This window comes from Diadema antillarum, unplaced genomic scaffold (genome assembly GCF_040938485.1).
Source record: "Diadema antillarum isolate AM-2024a unplaced genomic scaffold, OU_Dant_1.0 seq00000550_RagTag, whole genome shotgun sequence".
NCBI lineage: Eukaryota > Metazoa > Echinodermata > Echinoidea > Diadematoida > Diadematidae > Diadema > Diadema antillarum.
In genome coordinates, this window is record NW_027271495.1 from 3,998,409 (window position 1) to 4,024,404 (window position 25,996).

At 35.4% G+C, this 25,996-nt stretch overlaps 1 protein-coding gene across 1 annotated transcript; it reads right to left on the reverse strand.

Annotated features, from left to right (window-relative positions):
* Nucleotides 1-2,171: 2,171 nt before the first annotated feature.
* LOC139734904 (receptor-type tyrosine-protein phosphatase T-like) lies at nt 2,172-25,244 on the reverse strand. The gene is made up of 16 exons (XM_071645684.1): nt 25,241-25,244; nt 23,589-23,986; nt 17,570-17,657; nt 15,590-15,666; nt 14,723-14,759; nt 12,516-12,613; nt 11,795-11,917; nt 11,141-11,310; nt 10,149-10,284; nt 8,882-9,031; nt 8,444-8,543; nt 7,456-7,532; nt 6,484-6,618; nt 4,656-4,804; nt 3,903-4,038; nt 2,172-2,264 (listed from the first exon to the last, which is right to left on the reverse strand). Exons 1-16 carry the CDS (start codon nt 25,242-25,244, stop codon nt 2,172-2,174), a joined length of 1,971 nt encoding a protein of 656 aa, XP_071501785.1.
* Nucleotides 25,245-25,996: the final 752 nt, after the last annotated feature.

Sequence of the window (25,996 nt, forward strand, 5' to 3'; positions counted from 1 at the left end):
TTCCCATATTTAAGACTCTTTCAAAATCTTCTCTTGAACCAGAAGGGAGAAAGCTTAGTGCTATGAATGTAAGTACAGGATGTAGGTTGGTAACTGTAATTTGAAGCCAGTGGATCCATGGGTGCCCCCTCAGAGCCAATGGGTTTGGGGTACGAGTTGTGACCTTTTTTTTTAAAGTTTCATATTTATCTTGATGTGTGGTCTAATGCATGGTCAAATTTTTACCAAAATTGACAGAAGTTTTGACAGGAGGATATTTCAAGAAATGGGCACATAACCCAGTTAGGGGTCCCCAGGGTGCCCAGAACCATAAAATAAGAGAACCTTTAAACTAGAAATGTTGCTATGACGACTGTTATGCTTCCAACAAACTATATTATTCTCCAAATGGGTCTACAGAACACACCTTGCTTTCAAAGCGTGGAAAATAGATGAAATGTAAGCATTTTCACTTGATCTCTGACCCCATGGCCAATTATTTATCCAATATAATCTCTGTGTGGTAATGCATGTATAAAAATTGTATTAAAAAAATATATCATTACCAAGTTTAGATACACTGCTCAGTGTAAGAAGATGTACATTCAATCATTCAATCAAATTTTATACAAACTTGGCAGGTATTTAGATTGCCAAGTTGATATAATACACAAAATGGACACCATACTCTCCTGGAAAGTGATAACTTGTGATACACATGAGAGCATTAGACCCCAACTTTCTTGTCAAATAGTTTTGGGACTCCTGGTTCTTTCACTTGACAATTTCTCAATTTCCTGCATGTTACAACCAAAGTTGGATGTGAAAATCCATGAAATTAAAAGGTAAAAGAATTTGTGTTCTCAAGGAATGAGCTTAATCTATTTTTATGACCAGTTTAAGGAAAATGTGATACTCTCTTCATAATGGCTGCTTTGGTGTTCTAAATTATTCATTGTCGTCAAAGCAATGAGCAAGATAGGGCAGTCAATAGAACCTTGGTTTTATAACTTTACTGTTTCCAGTTACTTTCCATAATTATTTTTTCATCTTTTCATTTCTGATGAGTTACACTTTATGAAGCAGAGAATCAAACATGTTTCTGTGAGCAATGGGCATAGTCACATAGATGCCAAGTTCAAAAAATATTTATGAGTGAGATTTTCATGACTCAGCATCTCGGCGCGCGCGCATGTGCGTGAGCGAGGGAGCGAAGCAACTGAACAAGGGGAGGGTGTGGGGAAGGGGGTATCCGCCCTCCCACGGTTAGGAGCTTTTTCAATTTTTAGCTCTTCATGGTGCAAGCTGGTGCATACTTAAGTGACTATTTTTTACTTATTTTGAAAGACAAAAGGGAAATATACCTTCAATTGCAACTCTCACTTTAATCCTTTAAGCTATGCTCCCAATGTGTGAGAAAAATGGGTGTCATACGTGAGATCGTGAGACAGACCCTAAATGCTTGAGTCTCACTCACAATGCGTGAGACTTGGTAGCTCTGCAGTCATGTATTAAAGCATGGTCTGTTGAGAATGCTAACAATTCTTAATAGCAAGTACATGTACTGGTAATGATTGCTAGCTACTGGTATGAATTAATTGACATCATTCTGATAAGGACCAGTGCTGGGGTGGAAGGAATGGTTTATGACCAAAGGAAATACTTCCTATCGATTGTCAGAGCTATAAGCTCAATTATGATCTCCTCTTGGTGCTGCTCGGACACTCCATTATTCAATGCTGGCAAAGAAAACTTACCATCTCCTGTCTACTAATACAAATACACTCTTACATGTGTAGGATTAGTATACGTACAAGTTACAGTATAGTCATATGAAAATAATTGTTCTTTGCTTAAATCTACACACACACACACGCACACCTACACACTGCACACAAACACAGTATGCACACATTCACACAACATACACACATTGAGCAAAATCACAAATCTCTGATCCCTGTCTATCATAGTAAAAAGAAATATTACTTGACCATTCCCACATCATTCTAAATTTCATATGCTAAATTATTTCTACACCATCAATTCAGCCTTAGAATAATATTTCTGCACAGGAAAAGCACACTGTCATATATTAGAATGCATTCTAGATACACTGTCAAATTCTAGAATTTGTACTGTAGCTTATCATGTTTAATATCTAGGTTTCCTCACTCCCCTTTTCAGCATGACTACCAAATAGTATCCACGTTCATGTACTCCATGTACGTCTTCTCCTGCTGTAGATATCTGCTCATGGCATCATAGCACAGTTTGTACTGGTCCTGCAGATTACACAATATTGAAAGAAATGTGCAATACTAAGTAGCTCCATACATTATTGGTAAGAATAGAATTGATATTTCTACAAGGAATATCAGGATGATTATTTCAAGTTGTTTATGATTCTTGAAAGCATTTAAAATGTTTGGACTATTTTTAAGCTGAATAGGTCCTACCATTTCTTCTCTACAACTCCTGTAATCTATTCATTTCTTGACTGTCATGTTCTCAAAGACAGACAATGTTGTGTTCCAGCTCATGAGCTGTGTCATTTCATTTCATCATGCAAGAAAAACAATGAAATGAACTCACATGTATTAATCATGTTTCCAGGATACAGATACAATGTATACTATGTTTTGTGAAAATGAAATTGACTCTACTGAATTGGCATCTTATCATAATAGAAGGTTTTTGATATTTGGAAGACAATGGACATTTACATAAAACTAAATCTACAGCTTCTTTTATAAATAGTTTTCATTTGCCCATGTTTTGCATTTCTTTAAGCAAGTAAATGGTGATTAACCTGTTACATCGGCTCTCATAAGTGTAATACACTGTATTTAGTCATCATCATGGTTTTGTAGTGTGCTAAATACACACACAAATTTTATTCACACAGTTAATAAAATTTTATTTACAAAGTAGGTCTCACTGAATCATGTCAATAGTCTGTGCCTGGCATGTTATATTTGACCGCCCAGCTCAAACCCACAAAAAAGTCACATATTTGGATTCTCCATAACTGGCCAAAAAACATGTAATTTGTGTTGACCTACTTTTAAGTTTGCCTTATCTGGGAGAATAATCCTTCTTCTACCTATCATCAAAATTTGGCGGCTTAAAACAAAATTAAAATCAAGTTATCAGCAGTCTTTCTAGACCACCTTTTTTTTTTTGTCTGAGAGGCACTGCTTTCACTGGGAAATAGAATATATTTTCATTGATACTTCTGTGCAGCACACCTGAGTGACCCTAATCTTTCAAACCCTCTTTGCTCCCTTTTCTATGAAAACTGCATGTCCTTGCTGTCTCACATTTTAATCATTAGTAGTTCAAAATGGTCTAATTTTAACAAGATAATATTATATCATTTCAAAGCTTAGCGCTTACTCATTTAAACCATGTAGAAAAGTGGAAATTCATCTTGGCCTACTTTTTGTGGGTTTTAAGCTGGGCGGTCACATAATAAATCCTGCAAGAATAGGAACAAAATGTCGGCCTTTTGCCAAAAGGGGACTAACAGTGTACAAAGTCTATGGTGTTAAGGGGCTTTTGGCATAAGGCCGACAAAAATTGCAAATATCACTTGATATCATATTTGCGATGAAATTACTAGCATACAATTTATGTAAAGAGAAACTATCAAACTATGAAAGTTTTAAGCCCAAGAATAAGACTATATTGCCCTGTCACACATTTGTGGAGACTGTCATATTCACAACAGTGGCGGATCCAGAGGTGGGCATGCCAGGAGCGCACCCCCTCTTTATGATTTGTTGAAACAAAAGAAATAAAAAGGAAAAAAATTGGGGTGCTGGGCCCATCCCCCTTTAATTTTGTAAAGGCGCCTCCCTTTTACGATCTGCCCCTGCACAATACAATATAAGTACATGCATCCGTTTTAAGACACTTACATGTGATTCCACCATGTTGGGTCTGTTGGCACGAAGTACCTGAACTGCATGGAAGATGTCTACTGTGTTCTCTCTCTGGCACTTGTCAATCACAGACCATAGAGCACAGAACACTCCACTTCGACTGACCCCATTTCTGTGAAGGATGAAAGGTCATCACCTTACAAAATCCTTACTATTTTTGCAGTTCATGTGAAATAAAAGCAAGTATATATGCTTTTATAGGTTGTTTTTTTTTTTGAAGCATGAAACTTTTACGAATTGCTAACCATGAAAAACTTATGAATATAGGCCTACTACATGTGCTTCCATTCAATACATTATGTAGACAAAAAACTTTTGCATGTACTATACTTTCCCAAATCTTAGCTTCTAATGAAATTCACGTAAGTTTCACCCTTGTGAAGATTTCTGGTTTCAACAGGATCTGATTTCTGGTATATGTCATATATGTGCTCTGAGAAAGATAGTATTTGATGTAAGTAATTATGTATTAACTGACATACAAACATTAGTTTTTATTTGACTACTTTTTGGTACATACATTTGTATATATTTGGTAGATATAAAGCTATTTGCTAAAAACAAGAAAAAGAAAGAAGAAAGGAAGCACAAAAAACAACCCAACTAAAATTGTGTGTCTGGTCAAACATGGGGGCCATCCCATTTGGGTAAAGAAGCAACTATTGGGCATTATATGGGAACTATCAAATTGTGTAGCTAGTCGGAAGTTAGACTAATGGTAACACTCACATGCAGTGGACGATGACTGGGCCCGAGGTTTGGGCAGTCTTGACCGCTTTCTGTACTGCCTTCACAAGGTGGATGAGTGACACTGGAGATCGTAGCTTGTTGCTTGTAGCACTCCATCCAAACAGTCTGAATTGGGTCACAGTCACACTCTGGTTGTGACAAAAAATGACAACAGAGAAATCCCAAATATTTGTTTGCAGTTAAACTTCAAAATACTACCTCCATCTAACAATCTATTTAAACTAATGTTGCTGTAAAGAATTGTATATCTTATTGAGCAAGACTACTTATTTTCATTTTGTTCTGTAATTATGGTAATCTCAGAAGACAACAACACGCTTGTGCCTTGTGCTGAAATTACTTTATTTCCCAATATACACAGTGAGTAGATTGGACTTCATATGTTGGTATGATGGCTGTATCATTTACATCTGCTTCATTATTTCATGCAAAGTGCAGTCCCAACATCAGATTGTCATCTTCCTTGTCATTAGATTATAGGTCACAGTGTTTGCTTTTTTTTAATTAAAACTCTCCAATAAATAAGTATGTTTCTTTATACACTCACACACTCACACATAAAGCAAGTGAAGCAATGAATTCATAGCTTTTGAAATATTCTAATTACCCACCCACCCACACACACACACACACACACACACACACACACACACACAAATCAATCATAATTCATGTTTCCCTCACACTAAATTATCAATCAACATATATATATATATATATATATATATATATATATATATATATATATATATATATACACACACACACAAATACAAACAGACACTTTGCTTTCCCCAGAGCTCAGAATTGCATTATACAGCTCATTACACTCAAAAAGAGACGGTAACACTGAACTCTGGAAACAAACCTCTCCCTTGCTTGAGACAGTAAAGATATCAGAATCAAAGTGAGGCGCACTAGAAGATCCCACTCGTTCAATGTTCAGAGATCCCAACTGAAGTGTTCCCACATTAGGCCAGTACTGCGCACATGTCTGAAAAAAAAAGTGGAGGGTTGAAATTATGTTAACTCACTTCCCAAGAAAATCTCTTGAGTCCTTTATACAGTCTATTTGAGATTCTCCTACAAAGTTGGTTGAGAGCCTAAAAATGATAATGGGAGATTTTTCTCTCTTTATACTCATGCTTGTATTCAAAAGATTTTTTTTTGTTTTGTTTTTTGCAGAATAGTGTGTTCATTGACTTGCAACGCTAAGGAGACTTTATCAAAATTATGAGCAATGCTTGTTTACACTGATCAAATTTCCAGTTTCTATGTAGTAATATGCAAAGATATTGAAAAGGATTATTGTGCAATATCTTATATCTCATATCTTATAACCTGTTTCTTGTTTGATTGCTAGAAATGCACCTCTATTGCATGCCATTTAGTTCTTTTTCCTCATTTTCCTCAGCGTCCTATGGTATACGCTGTAAAAAAGTTTAAAATAAACAATTGTCATTAACTCTTTCACATCCTGTACCAAAGACAAAGATGAACACAGAGTGAAAAACTGCTTGTTTAACTTTCCTATCTTAGCTGACTTTACTGTTACTCAAAAGACGCTCACTTTAACACAAGAAAAAAATAAATGTAATGACTGCTTCATCACATCTAAAGCAACAAAATAGTGCTACCCCAAAAAAATTATGACAATGGTATATTAGGACATTTCTTAGAAGGTAAGGTTGAAAGTTTGCAAAAAAAAATGATATGGGTCACTGTCTGTCAAAAAAAAAAAATGTCCCATTACGAGGTAATGTTGTGTGTGGTATGCTGGCTCTTTGTTGCCATAGTAACCACTCACCTTATCGGCTGTGTCAAGCTCATTGAGCATGACAATAACAGAACACTTCCAGTCAAAGACAAGTCGCCACATGTCCACTACTGTATTGGGCAAGGGAGCCTGGGTAGCTACAAAGACATTTTTTTCTGTGAAGGTCTAAAGAAACAAAACAAAACAAAACTTAGTGATGTAGAGTTACAGTTTACAGCAGAAGCAAAAAATAGTGGATACAAAGATAACAGATTACTGAAACCTGGATTGCACCAGTACTATACCAAGGAAGTAGTAATAGAAGATGTGACAGCAGTAGTAGGCCTTACCACTAGGAGGAGAAGTTTACTTATTATCTTATAGCAATGTACATGTCGTAGGTAGGTCCTACAGGTTGCTGTTCTAGAAAGATTGCAATTATGCATGTAACGTCAACTCCAATGTTTCTGGGATTTACATGTTTTTTATGGGGTTACTATACACCTCATTTTGAGGTTTGGAAATATTGTGTCAAGTGCACATGTGTAGATTTTGTGTTTTAACAGCTTTTGTGAACTCGTTTTCTTGTATTAATGTGGTTTTATCAGTTTTGCACACATAGTTTTTGTGAAGTGTGCATGAAGTTCATCCAGAACCTTTAAAATTAGTCACCAATTAGCTTTGACACTCTGACACAATCATGAATGCATTATTGGTGAGTGTATCAAGTGTTTTCTAGTATAGTTTCCCTGGACTTCAAAATTGCCCATTTCAGCTTTATGGAAAGGATTGTTGATGGTTTCACATCTCAGCAAATTAAAAATCACTGGATAATCCATCTTTTTGGCTGACACAAACACATTTTCTTCCTGCACAACAATACAAAAGCAGACATGTGAGCAACTTTGGACACAAATAAATATTCCTCCATTACCCCCATCTTGTTTCCTAGCTCTGTAATGGGAACCTATACAAGCCTGGAATAAACTCCTAAAAATGGTTAGGTGATCAAGCTATACTCACATTCATAAATGATGCATTGATGTAGTCAGTGGAATCTTCAAGTCCTTCTGAGACAAGACATGGTCTCCTTGTCTCCACTTAAGGGCCAAGGAAGACAGACAATAATCAGACATTGTGATGCCACATATTACATGTATGTGCCCATTGGCAGAAAACATGGTGCCCCCTTCTCTCGCCCCCCCCCCCCCCCCACACCACACTCTCTCTCTCTTAACAAAGAATACTTCTGATATCTATGTTACCATGCAAAAGATTAATGCTGAAGTGTCGTTTGCAGATTGAAGAACAGTTAATCATTAAAACAAAATGTGATATTGCAATATATTGACAAATATTGATCTTAAGAGTTTCAAGTCAGACAAACAACAATTAAAAAATCACAATGCCACACATTATCATGTTCCCATGGGCAGGATACAAGGTGCCCCCTTCTCTTTCTCTCTCTCCATCCCACATAATCAGCTACAAATGGTTCAGACATTTACAATATCAGCAGAGAGTCAACAGGATATAAATGCTGAATGGTGTCTTCTGCAGACGAACTTTTGATCACTAAAACAAAATGTATATTTACTGAAATATGTGTACCAGTGAAAGCTGATTCATAGACTACAGCTTTATTCACATATTGAACTAAAAAAGTATATCTTGTTTTCTTTATCACAGTAAAACAGATTCATACCTTGCTACAGTTGTAACTGTCATTAAAATATGTAAATGATTAAACTAGAACAGTTAGAACGTAAGTCCCAGGGTTGAGGGATGAGGGATGAGAGAGTGCTGAGAAAGCAAGTTGCGTTGCGTTAACATTAACTCGATTTGCTAGTGCAAAATTATTAATTTGTAATGTTTCTTGTTGACATTATCTCTGAAGGAATTTCTATTCTGTTTCCAGCTGGACAGAAATATAAGTGCAGAATTGTTTTCAATAATTTTCTTAATGACTTTGAAGTGCAAGTCCCTTCATACGTCGGTTGTATTGACTCACATGGCAAGATGTCTTGGAATCTGTTCTTGTTCTTGTTTTGAGGCATCTTTCCTCCTCTGCAGGCATTGCTAGGAGGAACCGGTGCTAGCGAGTCAAGTAACTGAAAAAGATAAATCATTCTGTAAAAATAAATGGGCTTCTTTAAATTGCACTTTGAAGAAAGTTAATGGATGACTTTATATTCAACATGATATCACTTTGACAAAACATGCTTTTGCCAATTCAACTAAGCTTTGTATAAAAAGTTCATGCAACATTACACTACACTAGGTTTGCTTTGACGAAGATCGGGCAGGGGTATTCTCTCATTTTTTTTTTGTTTTTGGTCTTTGTTTTACTTTTGTCCCAAAGTGAAAATAGAATACTTTGATTTTACTCTGGAAGTCATTAACACGAGTGTGGTTGTATGCCTTGGTGTTGATGTTGCAGTTTTCTTACCTCATATTCTAACTGAATGTTAGTTTTCTTTGTCTTTGGGTCCATTCTGTTGAGAGTTTCTAGCTTCTTCTTGAACTGTGACACAGGGATGTTGGTCTGGCAAGACGAATAGACCTCAAGAAGAGCATTGTAGATGAACACATATTGATCCTGTACATGGAGATGAATAGTAAGTCTATTGGGCTGGTAATAGTAAGGGATTATTTGGTTCAGTGCAGTTCATATTCGTATTTTGTTTAGAGTTTTATGCATTAATTATGATTGCAAATGAAATACTGCCATTTTCCCTTTTATCAAAAGCAGTAAGGTGTACAATCACAGAATAAAAAGATATGTAAATCTAAATCATTTTAGGTAGAGGAATGCAAGGTAGTCTTACTGAATTATGGTAGAATGAGTTGGTGGAATTGACATGCATGCAGAAGACTGTCATTAAATGAGCATATAGCTTGAAGAGACAACAGCTTGAAGAAAATATAAAACATATATAATCATATGTTGTATGTACAAAGCAAAAGGGAAGCAAGATTATTCATTGTCGTCATCGCACCATTGATTACAATAGATTGTGTAGATATCAGGGGGATATGGTGGGTACATTGAATGATGATGAACGTGTAAGAGCTCTATAAGCGAGTGGTACGATGTGTCTTGTTCCGTATTAAAGTAAGCCTGGATATGGTTGTTGAAACGTTGGATGTTCAAGTAAATTCAAGGAAAGTGAACAAATTATCAAATGCCTGAAAGATTTTGAGATTGAGATAATCGGGTATTGACTAATCCTCATACTTTGATATAATATGCTTTTTCATGGATGTTTTGAAGAAAAAAAAAAGTTATGTGCATTATAAAATTTTTGGGCATGGCCTTCTCAACAGCTTCCTGTTTTGTTTGTTTTTTGATTGTTATTTTTTTTTTTTGGCCGATTAAGACCAAAAGTTGGCATTGGGGACTTTCTGAATCATATTCAAAACAAGATTTAAGAATCCTGCAAATACCATTATGTCCAAATTTAATCCCAATTAATACAGTGAAAAATATGTATATTGCTTTTTTTTTCAGCACACGTTTCGAACATTTATATTTGTCGGTAAAAATAAAAAAATGAACAAAATGAAATGAAGTGGTCTAGTTCAATTCATTACAATTAGACTATTATCCAAATCATCTAAAGGTATTTTTAGAACCTAAAACTGGTCCAGTTATCTTTCACTGTCACACATAATGAGGGGTTACATAGAAGTCAAAATGAATAACTATCTCTTGCCTGTGTTTGTATCATCTCAATACGGTTTTCCCTCATCTGGTTGACAAATCCAAAGATGTCCACCTTTCCAGTCTCTCGCATCATACACAGCATGTTATAGAGGGCGAGGAAGGTACCTGTTCTTCCTGCTCCAACACTGCAGGAAAGAGACAAATCAATAACTAAAAAACAAATGATGTCATGTTCACCCATTGGCATATGAAGCAAATAACAAATCTGAAGTCCATCATCAGCAAATTAACAATTATTCATACCAAACAAAGGCAAACAGCTGCTAGATTTTGTGAAGAATTTTGCAGGGATAATAATGCACATCCACAATCTAAGGGTAATATGTCATTACATTAGCACATTACCCACTCGTGAATTGCGAAAGCCTTCTACATCGAACAGAATGAATTATTTTGTGAAATCAATGTCAGTTTTCTGTAATCCGCTATGAAATATCAGTCTACAGCAGTAATATGAAATATGTGAAAACACAATTCTTAGATGAACAGCTAAAACGCCTGTAATTCAATGGATAATAAATAAATACAAAAGTAACATGACTCTTTTTCTCTATATACATTTTGAATTTGCCAACTTAACTGTTACTTGTAGAGTGCAAACAAGCAGTCTCTTAAAAAATCAACCTTTTTGGTTTGAAAAGAAAAAAAAAGTTTTCGCACTACCATCAGAAGTTGGCTAGATTTCCGACTCTTCATGATACACCTTCATACTGGATTTGCATAAAATCCTTTGAGAAGAGTATATAGCCAGAATTGCCCACACTAATGCGACACCTTGGCCACAGGAGCAGGGGATACAACTGCATGCTTTAATGAAGTAATGTATTTCTATAAACTTATTCTTTTCTTGCTACACACGTTTCCCATTCACCATTGTGTATCTTTTACCTTATAAGAGACACCATCTAAAAGAAAGGGCCTAGGATTGTTTCTGATGAATAAAAGTGACCTGTGAAGAGGACAGAGCACCTACATACTAACCTGCAGTGTACCAGCATTGGTCTAGTTCTATCAGCTGGAGACATTGTGGCATGGTGATGGAGAACAGCTTCAACAAAGTCAAGGAGAGTGGTGTAGTACTCTGGAACCCCCATGTCAGGCCAGGACAAGTAGTGGAACTGGGTGATGGTTCTTTTCTCTCCATCTCTTCCCTGCAAATAAAATAAATGTGTGAACGTGTTCGTACCATACAGATTGGATGTCATCTTGGGATGTGGTGGAGGTGGGGGAAGGGAGGTTGCATTCTGAATCTAAATTGAGCCTTTTGGAGATTGAACACAATGTTAGTGGGCCAAAGCAAAAATGCCATTTTCAGTTAATTGTATTGCAATTACTCAGTGGTGTTTTCTGTTTTTCAGGCCATTAGTTTATTGAAATCAAAACATAGCAACCACATTTCTACGACACTATATTTACAGGGGGAGGAAGGGGAGGAGGGTGTAGTACTGCTACTGGTCTCCCAATTGTCAATCTAACCCAGCCTTTGTGCCACAAAATCAACCCATAACCAAGCCTTTGTCCCATCCCCCCCCCCCCCCCCCCCCAGTTCAAGTGGTGTTAACTCACTTGCTACTTAATCTAATTGCAGATCTACTCCTCACATGCAGGCTGTCAGTTCAAGAGCACACATCTTACCTTCTGCACCACCAACTCCCTGATGACACGATCAAAGTATGTGTGTTCCTTGTATGAGGAAATCGAGAGTTTTCCGATGGTGATGGATAGTGACTCCTGGGGCCAATATCGCTTGCACTGGTCCTATGTGTGATAATGGAAGTTTATTTTAAGATCCTTTCTTTACAGTTGCTAGATATAACTTTGTCATTATAGCATCATGCAAAATAATCTGTACAGGGTTATTAACACTGCCAATAAACCGTACATGAGAACCTGTTCTATCTGAATTCCAGCAAATTCACACACACACACACACAAAATCAGTCTTAGAAATCTTGACAACACTATAAGTATTGTACGATTCTGTGGCCAAAGCATGTAGGAAGGTGCAACAGCTTACTTCAATTTTTATGACTGCCTACAATTCATAAACAGTTTTGTGGTAATTTTTGTGATGCCTGATACAATCAATGATCAAACAACACTTTCATGTTATTATCCTTTAAAATCAACATTGTTTTGATTCAATTCCAATTCAATATTGACACAGTATGCATATGTCAATACATATTGTTATACAATTGAAAGAAGTAAAAATGTTTATCATAAAAGGTAATACAAAATATATGTTCAAACAATTATCTAATGAGAAAACAATAGGGCCTAAACACTTTGAAATGGTAACAAATTGGTATACAGAGTGATGGTAAAAGCTGTTTCAAATGAAAGTGATACTCACCTTTCCATTCTCAGTCAAATTTGTCACCATGATAATGGTCTCAACATTTTCCTGCCATATCATCCTCCAGAAATCAGTCAGTGATGCCTTGTTTGGTGCTGCAGGACAAAGCCATTGCACACAATTCATTAAGATTTACAGGAAGTAAATTTCAAACAGATCATAAGGTGATGACAGTTGGGATTTTAAAGCATAAAATATCATTACTTTTACAACACCTACATGCTTCATATGATACCAAACACTGTTGATAGAGACTACAACGTTTAGAATTGAATCCCACAACATGACATGATTTGTATAAGAGAGAAGGAAATGGTATCCATATATCCCAATCATACGTATTGCATAAATCATAAAAAAAAAAAAAAAATCAGTTTGAAATCGAAATTCAAACCCTACATCCACTGTAATAAGATTCATATGTCAACACAAATACTGGAGTCTAGGAGTGCTGACATTAAATATGTCTGGCATCTTTGAATAGAATAAAATGAGCAAATGACTAGTGATAAATATTTTTCATTTTCAAATCACAAATTTTCTTCTAGCTATCCTTGTTTCTTTAACAATAATGCTTATTTACTACCAGTCATTATAAATATACTGATATGATTTCAGTTTACTTTTGTGGACCATATGCACATGATGGCTAGTTTGTCCCATTCCATTGGCTACTGCTATATTTTCAGTCAGGTAGATTGTGGCAAAAAGAAAAAATAGAAATGAAGCTAACGCGACTGGTATGCCTCCGCCAAAAAGCATGATTCTCCTAATAAGTCCACCATACATCTTGATAATGTGTGATGACAGTTTTACATAATTGGCAAAATATCAAATGATATGTTTGTCACAAATATGTTGAATATTCACTTCCCTTGAACTAGGTTTAATTGGATGAATAGCTATATTTTCTAGGAGAGCATGTATTTGAGGATTTGGGGGTTATTACTCGACTTTTGACCCCATTATAAGTTTATGCCTTGAGTAATTGTCAAGGTGTGGGGAAAATTATAGGGGCCTAATTTCTGTTTTAGATATTCAATTGTTAGGAATTTAAGCTGGCCTTTGACCCTTATTCTTTGACCCATGACCCTAAAACTCCCAAGAGAATCCCTGTCAGGCAGAACATGCATTTATGTACCAAGTATCACAATGATACCTTAAGCCACTTCCGAGATATGGCGGAAAAAGTGAAATTCAGCACTTTCACTTGATCTTTGACCTTTTGATCTTCAACCTTTTTGGTAAAAAACTTCCCAGAGAATCTCAATCGCGTATTCATGTATACACCAAGTTAAAAAAAATAATAATAATCCTACAGGCATTGCATAAATATGAGGGAAAAGTTGAAATTTTGACGAGTTGACCTTGACATTTTAACCCATCATCTCTGACCCCATGACTCCAAATTCCTAGATAATCACTGCCAGTCATTACATACATATGTAGTACGTTCCAAAGAAGACACCTTGAACGATTTCTGAGCTATGCAGAAAAAAAAAGTGAAATTCTCACATTTTCACTTGACTTGTGACTCCTTGACCTTGGACCTCATGAGCCAAAACTATAACCAGAAAATGTTTAATGTATACATTAAGTTTCAAGAAAATACCTTCAGTCATTAATTGCATGGATACCGGGGGAAATAGTTAAATTTTGAGCATTTGACCTTGACCTTTGACCTTGAGCATGTGCACCCAATACCCACTCATATACATACCAAGTCTCATTAGGATACCTCAAACTGGTTTTTAGTTACGCTGTCCACAAAATTCATTACGCACGGACGGTCGGACGGACGGATGGACGGAAGGACGGACAACCGTGGTGGTGGCATCAAAACCAACAACAAAAATAGTTTACTGTAGAGTGATCTGCATTAGAGATCACAGCTTGCTATGGGAAAAAAAGAAGTTTGTGGTTGTTTGAAATAGTGATAACATCTACCATCATTGTATTATTCATGTTGTGAACTTATCAATGTAGTCCCAAGGCATATCTAAGCATGTTGGTAGCACACATATTTTCTATTGACACCTTTTTTTCTGTAACATTACATGTAGTATAAATTGCGTGAGCACATATCTCACTATGAAATAAAGGAGTGGGTATTGAAATTGGGATCACAATTTCATACCGTCATTACAATAGGATCTAGTGAATGTATACCTTTTTTATTCCTTTTATACCTTTTTTATTCTTACCTTGTGATGCAATAATCACCTTGTCCCCTCTGTAATTCTGTTGCGAGGAAAATTAAATTGTTACACAATTACTTGGTTGTTTGTACATGATGACATGATGTTGTTGTTGTTTTTATAAGCATGTAAAATGATTGCTTGAAATGTTTTGAATGAGTAAACTGTCTTTGCGGATGACTACCAGGGGAAATATGACTCCCAAAAAAAAATGTATGTAAGGCTTTGTTCATAATCACTCACTTCATAAATCAAATGGGAAAATGCTATAAAGTGACAACTTGAAGCATTCACCACAAGGAACTATACATTACTGATCGAAGTGAGGATTCAAGTTTATAACATTCCTATTTGAGATAATATGAAACTTCTTATGAAATAATTTTATGAAAGAGTATGTAATTTTAAGGAGGACTCAACGTTTATTTGATGAAAATTGGCTTCAAATGGCTGAGATATCCACAAAAAAAAGTGATAATAACAAAAGACAACAGGACATGACTTTTATAAGGATCTCTTTGTTACACCTTGTTTTTGGATATCTCAGCCATTGCAAAACCATTTTTCATCAAATAAACGTTTGATTCCCCTTAGAATTGCATGCTCTTTGACATTTCATGGAGTGGTTTCTGAATATCTCGCAAATTGTTAAAAGCTAAATTCTCGTCTCAACAAAATCTGTACAGTCCCTTTAAATGCGGTAATACCATAGGTCCAGATGAAACTTCTGTTCATCATTTGTAAAGTAACATGCAAAGTGATCCAATTATTTCCCTCTTTGAGGAGAATACATACCTCCTAATGTCTGCTTAATACCAAACCAAATATGTTCATCTCTCCGGAAAATTGTCATGGAATGACTATGATACTCACATGGATGTAGTTAGCATTGTAATAATCTGAGTGAGGATCGCCACCTGTACTCTGTAGAACAACTCTGGAATGATCGTCTGTTCAAGAATCACAAGGTATACAGTTTACCACTTTTTTACAAGATGTACATTTTTGACAATGTGTAATAACTCATTAATGTTGTAAAATACCATTATTGTATAGGCTGCCTTTGTCGTGACAAAGAATGCAAGATCTATTTCCTCTGAAAAATGCACGTAAATAACTTTGTACGAGAGGTCTCTCAAAAATCTTCTAGTGATCCCTGAGGTCACTATAAAATGAGTGAAAATGTTCTCAAAAGTCATTCCGATTTCACTCTAAATTCACTATTTTCTGCCATTCATTCCTTCATGTGAACATTTTCACTCGATTTTTTTTTTTAGAGAGAAGAAGAATCAAAGTAAAATAAAGTTTGGAAAGAACATAATGAGGAAAAATACCTGTTAGATTATGTATTTCCAGCATTTCTAGATATGATTTTTCCTGATACTATCAATTTATGTCTTTTCCATGATATCTTATAGCATCAAATAACATCAAACCTAGACATTTTGTGGAGTTCACTTGATCAAGTAGGATTATCCAAACAAATGTTATCTGGAAGAGTGGTAACAGTGATGCTAAATGATATGTTTTTAGTGTTTTGCACATTCAAACATAATTCGTTTTCAACCAAAGTGACATTTTGTAATGAATCATTCGTTACAAAATGTGAGCATTATTTACATTATGTGTGCTAACTAATGAGGGTCAGAATGAGATAGAATGTACAAGAGTCATCAGCAAACAAAACCAAGGAAAGCTTAAACGAAGATTATTGCATATCATTGATGTATCTCAAACACAATAATGGGCCAAGGAGACCTCCTTGGGGAACTCTACATGAAAGATCATGCATAGCTGAGGTATTATTGTGTATATATATATATATATATATATATATATATATATATACATATATATATATATATATATATATATATATATATATATATATATTCTGTCTGTAAGATGCCCCTCTCCAAGGCCCTCGCACTTACACCATAGTGAGACAGTTTTTGTAGAGTATATCATGATCAAAAGTATCAAAGGCCTTGGAGAGGTAAAGGAATATTCCACGAGTGTGACAATGGCTATAAATAGCTGAAGTTACAAGATGTAAGAATGTTAGTATAGCATGTGAGTGCTTTGCTTCTCTCGGAATCCGAACCGATAATCCAACACAAAATGTTAAATATTAAAGAAGTTTATAATTCTGGTATATTTTTATATTTTCTAAATTTTTAGAAAAGCATGTTAGCAAGGACTTAGGCCTACAATTACATACACCCAAATCATCACACTTTATATATAGATAATGGGACACCTTTATCTGTTTCATATCATTTGATAATATACCTGACAAAAGTGACAAATCAGAAATATCCGTAAGAGGATTAGAAATATCCGTAAGAGGATTATAAATTTGCAGTAATACATTTTATACTGATTAATTATCAATATCATCAAATCCAGCATTTTCTTAACCTGAAATATAGTCAACAATTAAGAAACGATTCATTATTATCTGTTGGGAAAAAAATGAAGAATTTGAATCAGGTTTTATCAAAAGATCCCAAAAGGAGTTCTATTGTTAAAGGGATATTTTAAGTGAGCTCAGAATTAATGATAGAAAATTATAAGTTGAAAATTTCACAAATCTGTTCGGGATCATCTACAATGTCATCATTAAAGCCTTTTTTTTAATATTACTATTTTTCTTTGGCTTATTATATACATTATTAATGAATTACAATTAAAAACTTATGATAAATAAGTAATGATGTTAACTGTACTGGAGTTTGCAACACTTTACACTAAGACATGGCAATAATCAAATGCTTTCTAAGATATACAACCTTGTTTTCAATACAGGCATTATGGTATACTTTGGTATGAAATTGTTTGGAAAAGGCTCACATGCTATGATGGTCCTGACGCGATTCTTCGACTTGTTCTGTTTCTTTGATGCTACATCCCATGAATGAAGCTGACTGCTCTTCAACATCTGACCAATTAAAGAACAAGCAAAAAGTCTTTTTTTAATTCAATGCCTAATCTCTGTATTCACAGGCATTTATGTTCCCATATAAACTACATATTTATATATTGTGTTTATAATTATACACATGTCATTAGCATCTTAATAATATCATGACTATCTACATGACATTGTTAAGTTTCATCCTCCATAAACTGATATAGAAATAAAAATATAAGTAGAATATACCTTCATGAATTGTTCGTTTGATATTGCGACTCATAGAATTCTGCCGCTGCACTGTACTGTAACCTTCTGCTGTGTACGCAGTGCCAGTGACAAGCGCGGCACCAGTCATTGACATCATCTCACGAACTGACTTAAAAGTGAGTCTCCTGAGATGATTAGAATAATGTCCCGTCATGCTTTCAACGATAATGATTGAATGTGCGTTTGTTTTGAGTGAGATTTTTCACTTAAACTACACACACACACACACACACACACATATATATATAATAATAATAATAATAACTCAGTATTTATATAGCGCTTATGAATAAAATCCTCTAAGCGCTTTACATGATAATACCTAAACATAAACTGCTGCATAATCCAAAATACTATAATTCACACAAATAATTAATCACTTATATAATAATATTAATATTTACATAAATACACGGTTATTTACACTACAATGAAAAACACAATACCCTCAATAGGCTGGTAACATTTACCTGTGCAACTAATTACGAAAGAGATAAGTCTTAAGTGCAGTTTTGAAGCTGTTGAGGGATGGCTGATTTCTTAGGCTCAAGGGGAGTGAATTCCAGAGTGAAGGGGCGGCGACTGAAAAGGCTCTGTCACCATGGGTGTGGGAGACTACCTTAGGGACTTTTAGGAAATTCTGTTCCGCTGATCGTAGAGAGCGGGATGGTTGATATGGAGAAAGCATGCTAGATATATATATATATATATATATATATATATATATATATATATATCAGGGCTCCACACTAACTTTTTTATTTCAGTATTTGGTGGCCCGATGGGGCCACCAAAATCATCAATTTCAAAATTTTGGTGGCCCCCAAAAAACAATAAAAAAAATTAAAATTCCTGCTTTTTGGGGGGATGAGTAGAATATTTAAGTTTTATCATAGTAAGAATTGGAAGCTGGACATATCTACTTATAAATAAACCTCAACAAACTCGCAACACTCACTCTCAGGCACTCATTCAGTCCTTTTCATCCATCCTTTAAACAAATTTAACTGCTGAATGGCAAGACTAAGTATAAATATTCATTGACAGGCATAGGGGTTGCAACATCTTAACTTAGATAAATGACACTTTAAAAAAATGTCTTCTTTTTTTTTTTTAATTTGGTGGCCCGGCTTTCATTTTTAGTGGCCCCGGGCCACCGGACCACAATGTTTTTACAAATTCTCAATTTGGGTTTCGTCAGAAACACAGTACCATTTTGAAGTTTATTGACCACGCCGAGCATACTATTGATAATCATTCTCATCTCATTGGTATCTTCCTGGACTTTTCCAAGGCCTTCGATACGATAAATCATGACATTTTATTATATAAATTGTCTCATTATGGAATACGGGGGAAGGCCTTGGAGTGGTTCAGGAGTTACTTACAAAATCGAAAACAATATGTATCTCTGAACGAGATTGACTCAAATCTAGAATTTATCAAATGTGGCGTCCCACAGGGTAGCTTATTAGGACCTTTACTTTTTATTATTCATATTAATGACTTTTGCAGATCATCTGATATACTCTCATTTATACTTTTTGCTGATGATTCCAATGTTTTCTTTTCTCACCGAAATCCAGATACTCTTGTAAGCATTGTTAATTCCGAATTGAAAAAAGTTACTCAGTGGATAAGAGCTAATAAATTATCACTTAATCTCCAGAAAACTAAGTATATGCTTTTTAGCAATTCCGTAGAAGCTTTGCGCACAAATATCATTTTTGATGACACTCTGTTAGAACGTGTATCTCATATAAAATTCCTTGGTATCACAGTGGATGATAAACTTTCATGGAGACCGCACATTATTAACATTAGTACAATAATTTCACGTAATATTGGTATCATAAATAGACTCAAGTCTCATATTCCAATGTCCTCTTTGTTGACCTTGTATTTTTCTCTGATTTTACCGTATCTTAAATACGGACTCCTAGCATGGAGTAGTGCCCACCAAACTTTACTAGATAAATTACTATTACTGCAAAAAAAAAAGGTACTTCGTATCATATGCGGCGTCCCGCCACGTGCCTATTCAGAGCCATTGTTTACTTAATTTAAGATTTTGAAAATCAAAGATTTGTATTTTTTTTTCAGCTTGGTCAGTTTATGTTTAATTACAATGCAAATGCACTTCCCATTATTTTTCATTCAATGTTTCCACGGAAACAGTTTTTTCATAACCATCCCACTAGACAATCTAATGAGTTTCATTTGCCCCTCCTGAGTTAACTTTATTAGCTCAGAGTACACTTAATACTCCTGTCCTAGATTTTGGAATTCATTAAGCTGTGAAATAAAAAAATCCCCTTCTTTGCATTCTTTTAAGCGCAAGTTGAAATCATTTCTGTTAAATCCTCTTTGATATATTTCGTTTTTAGTTAGATCTCATCAACCTCAGGGTTCATCATCCATCCACCAATCTTTCGATTACTGACTTCATTATTACGTAATGGATTACGTGGATTATTATGCAACAGCCATTAAATCCCTGCACAGCTGCGTGCAGTACCAGCCCTCTGAAGCACATTCTCAATCACCCCCTGTTCCATTTCACTAGTTCAGCGTGTAGGCATTCTCTTTTTTTCTTTTCCTTTCTCTCTCCCCATTCTTTCCGTCTTTTTTGTCAAGTCGTGTCATGTCTTTTGTATTTCTCCTGTCTTGTTCAGTTCTGTCGTAAATCATATCTGTGATAAGTATTTGTAAATAAGTAATTCATAGGTTTGTTCATTTTTTGAGTAGTTCACAACATACAAGCTTGCTTTTTTAGTGGACCTCTCAGTTCTTTTTTTTCTCAACTGAAGCATAACTTTGTACTTTTTTGCCAGTATGCATTAACACTTTTGTTTCTTTGTATCATTTATCTTTTACAAAGTCGAATGTTTATGTTTATGATGTAATTCCAAATACATTATGCGTCATGTTTTGTTGGAAAAAGAATGAAAAATAAATGAATTGAATTGAATCGAATAGTGTCGAGCCCTATATATATATATATATATATATATATATATATATATATATGAAGAGTTTCTTCGCAAAAACCGATATGTCCATTTTTGAAGATTTTGAAGTACGGTCTCTGTCATAAAGTACAAAATAATACCTTTTAAATGATATACACTTGTATTGGTCACTACATATAAAGGTACACTTTTGAACTTATGGTCGAAAGAAGCAAAACAAATCTTATTATTCTCTTCATTTTTCTTGACCTTTAATCACAAATATCTCCATTTGGCAAATATGGACTTATCGGTTTTTGAGAACAAACTCTTCATATATATATATATATATATATATATATATACATATATACTAGTATATCAGCTAGTCGATGTCCGGATAACAGAGAATGCGGAATAATCGATGTCCAGATAATCAATATCCTACTGTATACTCCATAATCATGACGGGAAGGAGGAGCCAGCAGATACAGCATTCGTTCACTTAAATGCTTTTGATATCAATACTGAGCTTTCAACCTTTAAAGGGTCTTTGTCAGGGTTTTGGAAATCCACATTTTAAAAAGCAACTGATTTGCATGCATACACAGGCGTTAAATGTAATGAAAACTGATTTTTTTTTTAATCATTTACTCCAAAATCTTAGAACACAATCTCCAGCGCCCTTCTGGTTTTCAGGAGACGATATATTATCTTGATAGATCCGAATAAAGGCCATGTCAGGCGAAAAGTATTATTAACTTGAAAAGTAGAGAGCAATGTCCGTTGTTTTGCCACTTACTTATTTTACCAGGGTTTCTCAATTTAGTGAGTGGAGCTATTCATGAATTAAGAAAAAAAGGTAAAAATATTGAATCTCATCCCAACACTAATGTGACATGCACACATACATTTCTCCATTCAATAATGTACTCCACGATCACAAATTTAGCCACTCGCTAAATATTTGGGAAGTCCCAATTCCACCAAAAAGTAGACCAGATATAAGGTGTATATATGAAGACTTCCTTTCCAAAAGGTGGTGAAGGTATTTTTCATTAATGTAGGTATTTTTCATTAATGTGGACATTTTTACAGGAATGTATCACCTTTTGGAGTCGCATACAGTAAACGATTCAAAATGTTGAAATTTTTGTGAGAAAATGGAAAAATCAGACAATGAAAAGTGAGATTTGTTCCAAAAAGTGTGCTTTCTTGACCACACCTCGACCCCAGAGTAGGGCCCGGTTGGTATATCTCTCCAAGCTGTGACAATTTACAGATGACGAACATATTTAAGTACTTGATTTCATTAGCTGTGAAATGTTATCTTTCTATGCAAAAGAAAAAAAAAATCTTTGAAGAAATGAGTTAAACAGGAGGAAAATGTGTACAGATAAGAAATCATCGCAGAATAAAAAGAAATACTCAAAGTAACATCAGCTAGACAATGAAAACAATAGTTATATGTTGCTTATGGTCTTGGTATTTTTGGTTTGAAAAGATGCTCTAAAATCCCCCAAAATATCAATTCTTCAAAAATCACTGTGGACATAAAGATTTTTCAGAGGCACATTTTCCCTTTCCCATTATTGGGTATTTCTATGGGACATAATGATAATGAATAACATTTATATAGCGCTTAATACTGATGTTTCTAAGCGCATCGATCCGGAAAAAAAAAAGAAGTGTGACATTGAAATGAAATACAGCATTATATACATGGACATATTACAATATAACAACAGCAACAAACCAACAGAATTAAAGTTGAGTAAACAGATAAGTTTTCAACAATGACTTGAACTTATCAACAATTTCAGCATTACGAATATAAAGAGGAAGTTTATTCCAGAGAGACGGGGAAATAACAGAAAAAGCCCTATCACCATAGCGGGTGCAGGTTCGGGGACCGTGTGATAGTTGGAGAGTGGAGGAAGAACGAAGAGAACGGGTTGAAGTGGAGGAGCGGAAAGAAATTAAGTCTTTAAGGTAAGATGGAGCAAGATTATTACATATCTTGTAAACAATGAGGATTTTGAAGGTGATACGTTGATGTATGGGAAGCAAGTGGAGGGATTGAAGAACTGGAGTAATGTGGTCAGATCTTTTTGTAAGGGTTACAAGCCTAGCAGCTGTGTTTTTAATTCTTTGAAGTGGTGCAATACTCGTAGCAGGGAGACCGTCAAGAAGGGAATTGCAGTAGTCAAGATGGGAACAAACAAATGCGTGAATGAGACGTTCAGTGGAAGACTGATCTAATAACTTACGGATTTTACCAATTTTACAGATACCCTAAGCAGAGGAACGACAGGAGTTCTTAGTGTGTTGTTGAAAAGTCAGGTGCTTATCTGCAAAAACTCCGAGATCTCTGACGGACTGAGAAGTGGGTATAGTACTATCTTCGAGGTAAGTCAAAGTCATCAAAGTCATTCCATGGAAACAATTAGAATCTGGTGAAATAAAATCGAAAGCTTTTCTCCTTATCATCAGAAATGGATTTAGCATGTTTCGAAAATGGACTTTTCAAACTGCATTTGTGAATCAATATATTTTGTATATGTATATATATCATATATATATATATATATATATATATATATATATATATACCTTGGCATATACAAGGCTTGACATTAGCAGTAGCCTGGGAGCACTAAAAATTGATGTTGGTCCTGCACCAAGTTATCAAAAAGCACTGTCCGTAGAAATATGTGCACACAATAACAATATTTACTTGATATTCTTGGATGAGTCCATTTCCATAGTCTGCCTTCTTGCTCTTAATGTATGCCTGGAGCTTATCAACAGGGATAGAACTTGAAATATCCTGGTAGACGACCTCCTGGTTTCCTCCCTCCACCTTTGACTCCTCTATGTTGCACTCACTATGGAGACCCGGCCTCTTAGAAGCACCTATCTCTCTGTCCCCACTCCCATCCATCTGATCCTTCTGGTAGCTGGGGTAGTGCTTGGTATTTGGAGAGGCTTGGTGTTTGGAGTTAGAGATATCTCCAGTCAGTTCAATGACTCCAACTGCTTTTAAACCTTCATATGGATGCTGTTCCAGCTCAACAGGGCCAAGACTTTCATACACAGCATATTGGCCTTGCTCTGCAATAGAATCTCTAGTTCCTGGATAAGAAGATGACAGAAACAAGAGCACTGAAAACACTTTCGAAGGATACACATGTGACCTTACTTCTAAGCCCTCACATAATATCACAAGAAAAGACAACCATCAAGCATCAAAATACGAATAAGAAGATTACCAGCTGTATGATAACAAATGTCTTCTCAGAATGGGTTGTTCCCAACTGATCGAAACTATTGACGGAAGAGCAAAAATGTAGGAATGTCAATTATTTGAGAAAAGGCGTTGAGGCTGATTTGATTTCAAGGCTTTTGTCTCAAATGTTTGTTTATATGTAAATTGCAAGAAGCAGAATTCTTACTACATTGCTATGTTTCAAACTTCAGAGATGTATAGCTTGCCCTACAAAAGAAAAAAAAATGAAGGGAATAGAAAGACAATTACAGCATCATGTTTGAAAGTATTTGCAAACATAGGATATTGATTACAACTTGGGTTAACAGAGTTAAGAGATTGAGTGGAGGGAGTAACTGGCACAATTTAGCTCCCTTATATCTATAAGTATATATCTAAGATGAAATCAAGTTTGTTGCAGCATAATGAATAATGCTATGAGAAACATTGTGCTTAAATATTTGCCCGACATGAACAATAATCTTCAAAGAGATACTTTCATTTTCAAATTTCTCTCATTCTCACAAAATTTGTCGTAAAGACAGATCTATGAGTCAGGCTAATTAAATGAAATAAGATAATCGTAATTGCATCCTGACATAATCAAACACATTCACAATCAAATATCATTATCTTACTTTATGATAAAAATGGCTATCCACACGATAATATGAATGCAGGGTAAAATGAATCATTATCTGTAAGAAATGATAAAAAATATAGATTTTAAAATGTTTTTCTCCATCAGCCGCCGCTTGTGAAAATGATGCCACAAATACTTCTAGTGGGAATTATTATCGCTATGAAAGACTATCTCGTTTCATATAGTGGTGATTATATACAGTGTGTGTGTCTTTGTATGTTGCATATTTTTGCAAAAAAAAATTTAATTGTTTCATTGTAAAGACTTATCAGTGCCATTTTGGATGTGCTGTTGCCATGCATATATTCCTGATGAAAATTGTTATCTTCTGATGCCACAAGCATTTTCATTAGAATCTTCATCGAAAGCAGAGAATCGGGCATCCTGAAACAGCTGAAGCAACTGAACACCACCAAAGCAAGTGGATCAGATGGAATACCAGCCAGAATGTTACACGACTATGCTGAATTGCTGTCACCCATCATCATACACCTCTTCCAACAATCCTATGAAACTGATGATCTACCCCAAGACTGGAAAAAAGCCAGGTTTACCAGTATCTACAAATCTGGCGATAAAAGTAATCCAGCTAACTATCGACCAATATCATTGACATGCTTGTGCTGCAAGATAATGGAGCATCTTATCCTCAGTCACTTTTCTAAACATCTCGCCATCAATGACATCCTTGTGAAGAACCAGCATGGATTCAGGCAACACCTGTCTTGCGAAACCCAACTGACTGAAGCTATTCATGACTGGGCCTCAACAACCAATCAACTACACCAGACTGATGCCTTATTCCTTGATTTCAGCAAGGCGTTCGATAAGGTTGCACATCGCAAGCTCATCTCCAAACTGGACTTCTATGGTATACGTGGCCATACTCTGCTCTGGATTCAGAGTGTTCTGTCGGGAAGGTCTCAGACAGTAACCATCAATGGTTCTTCATCTTCAGCTGTTGACGTCTTATCTGGAGTGCCGCAAGGGTCGGTCCCTGGACCTACCCTTTTCCTGGTATACATAAATGACATCTGTGACGAGATCTCATCACCAATAAGGCTCTTTGCTGATGACTGCGTGGTATACAGATGCATCAGATCAAGATGTGACCAGGAACTCCTCCAAAAAGACCTCTCAACCCTAACAAAATGGGCAGAGACATGGGACATGGCCTTCAACATCAAGAAGTGTGCACACATGACCATCACCCTCAAGCGTAAACCAATGGCAT

Coding starts and splice junctions, on each gene's coding strand:
- LOC139734904 (XM_071645684.1), bottom strand. Junction 10,285..11,140: donor CCAATGCTGGTACACTGCAG/GTTAGTATGTAG, acceptor TCTTTCCTGCAG/TGTTGGAGCAGGAAGAACAG. Junction 4,039..4,655: donor CCAGTCATCGTCCACTGCAT/GTGAGTGTTACC, acceptor CATCCTTCACAG/AAATGGGGTCAGTCGAAGTG.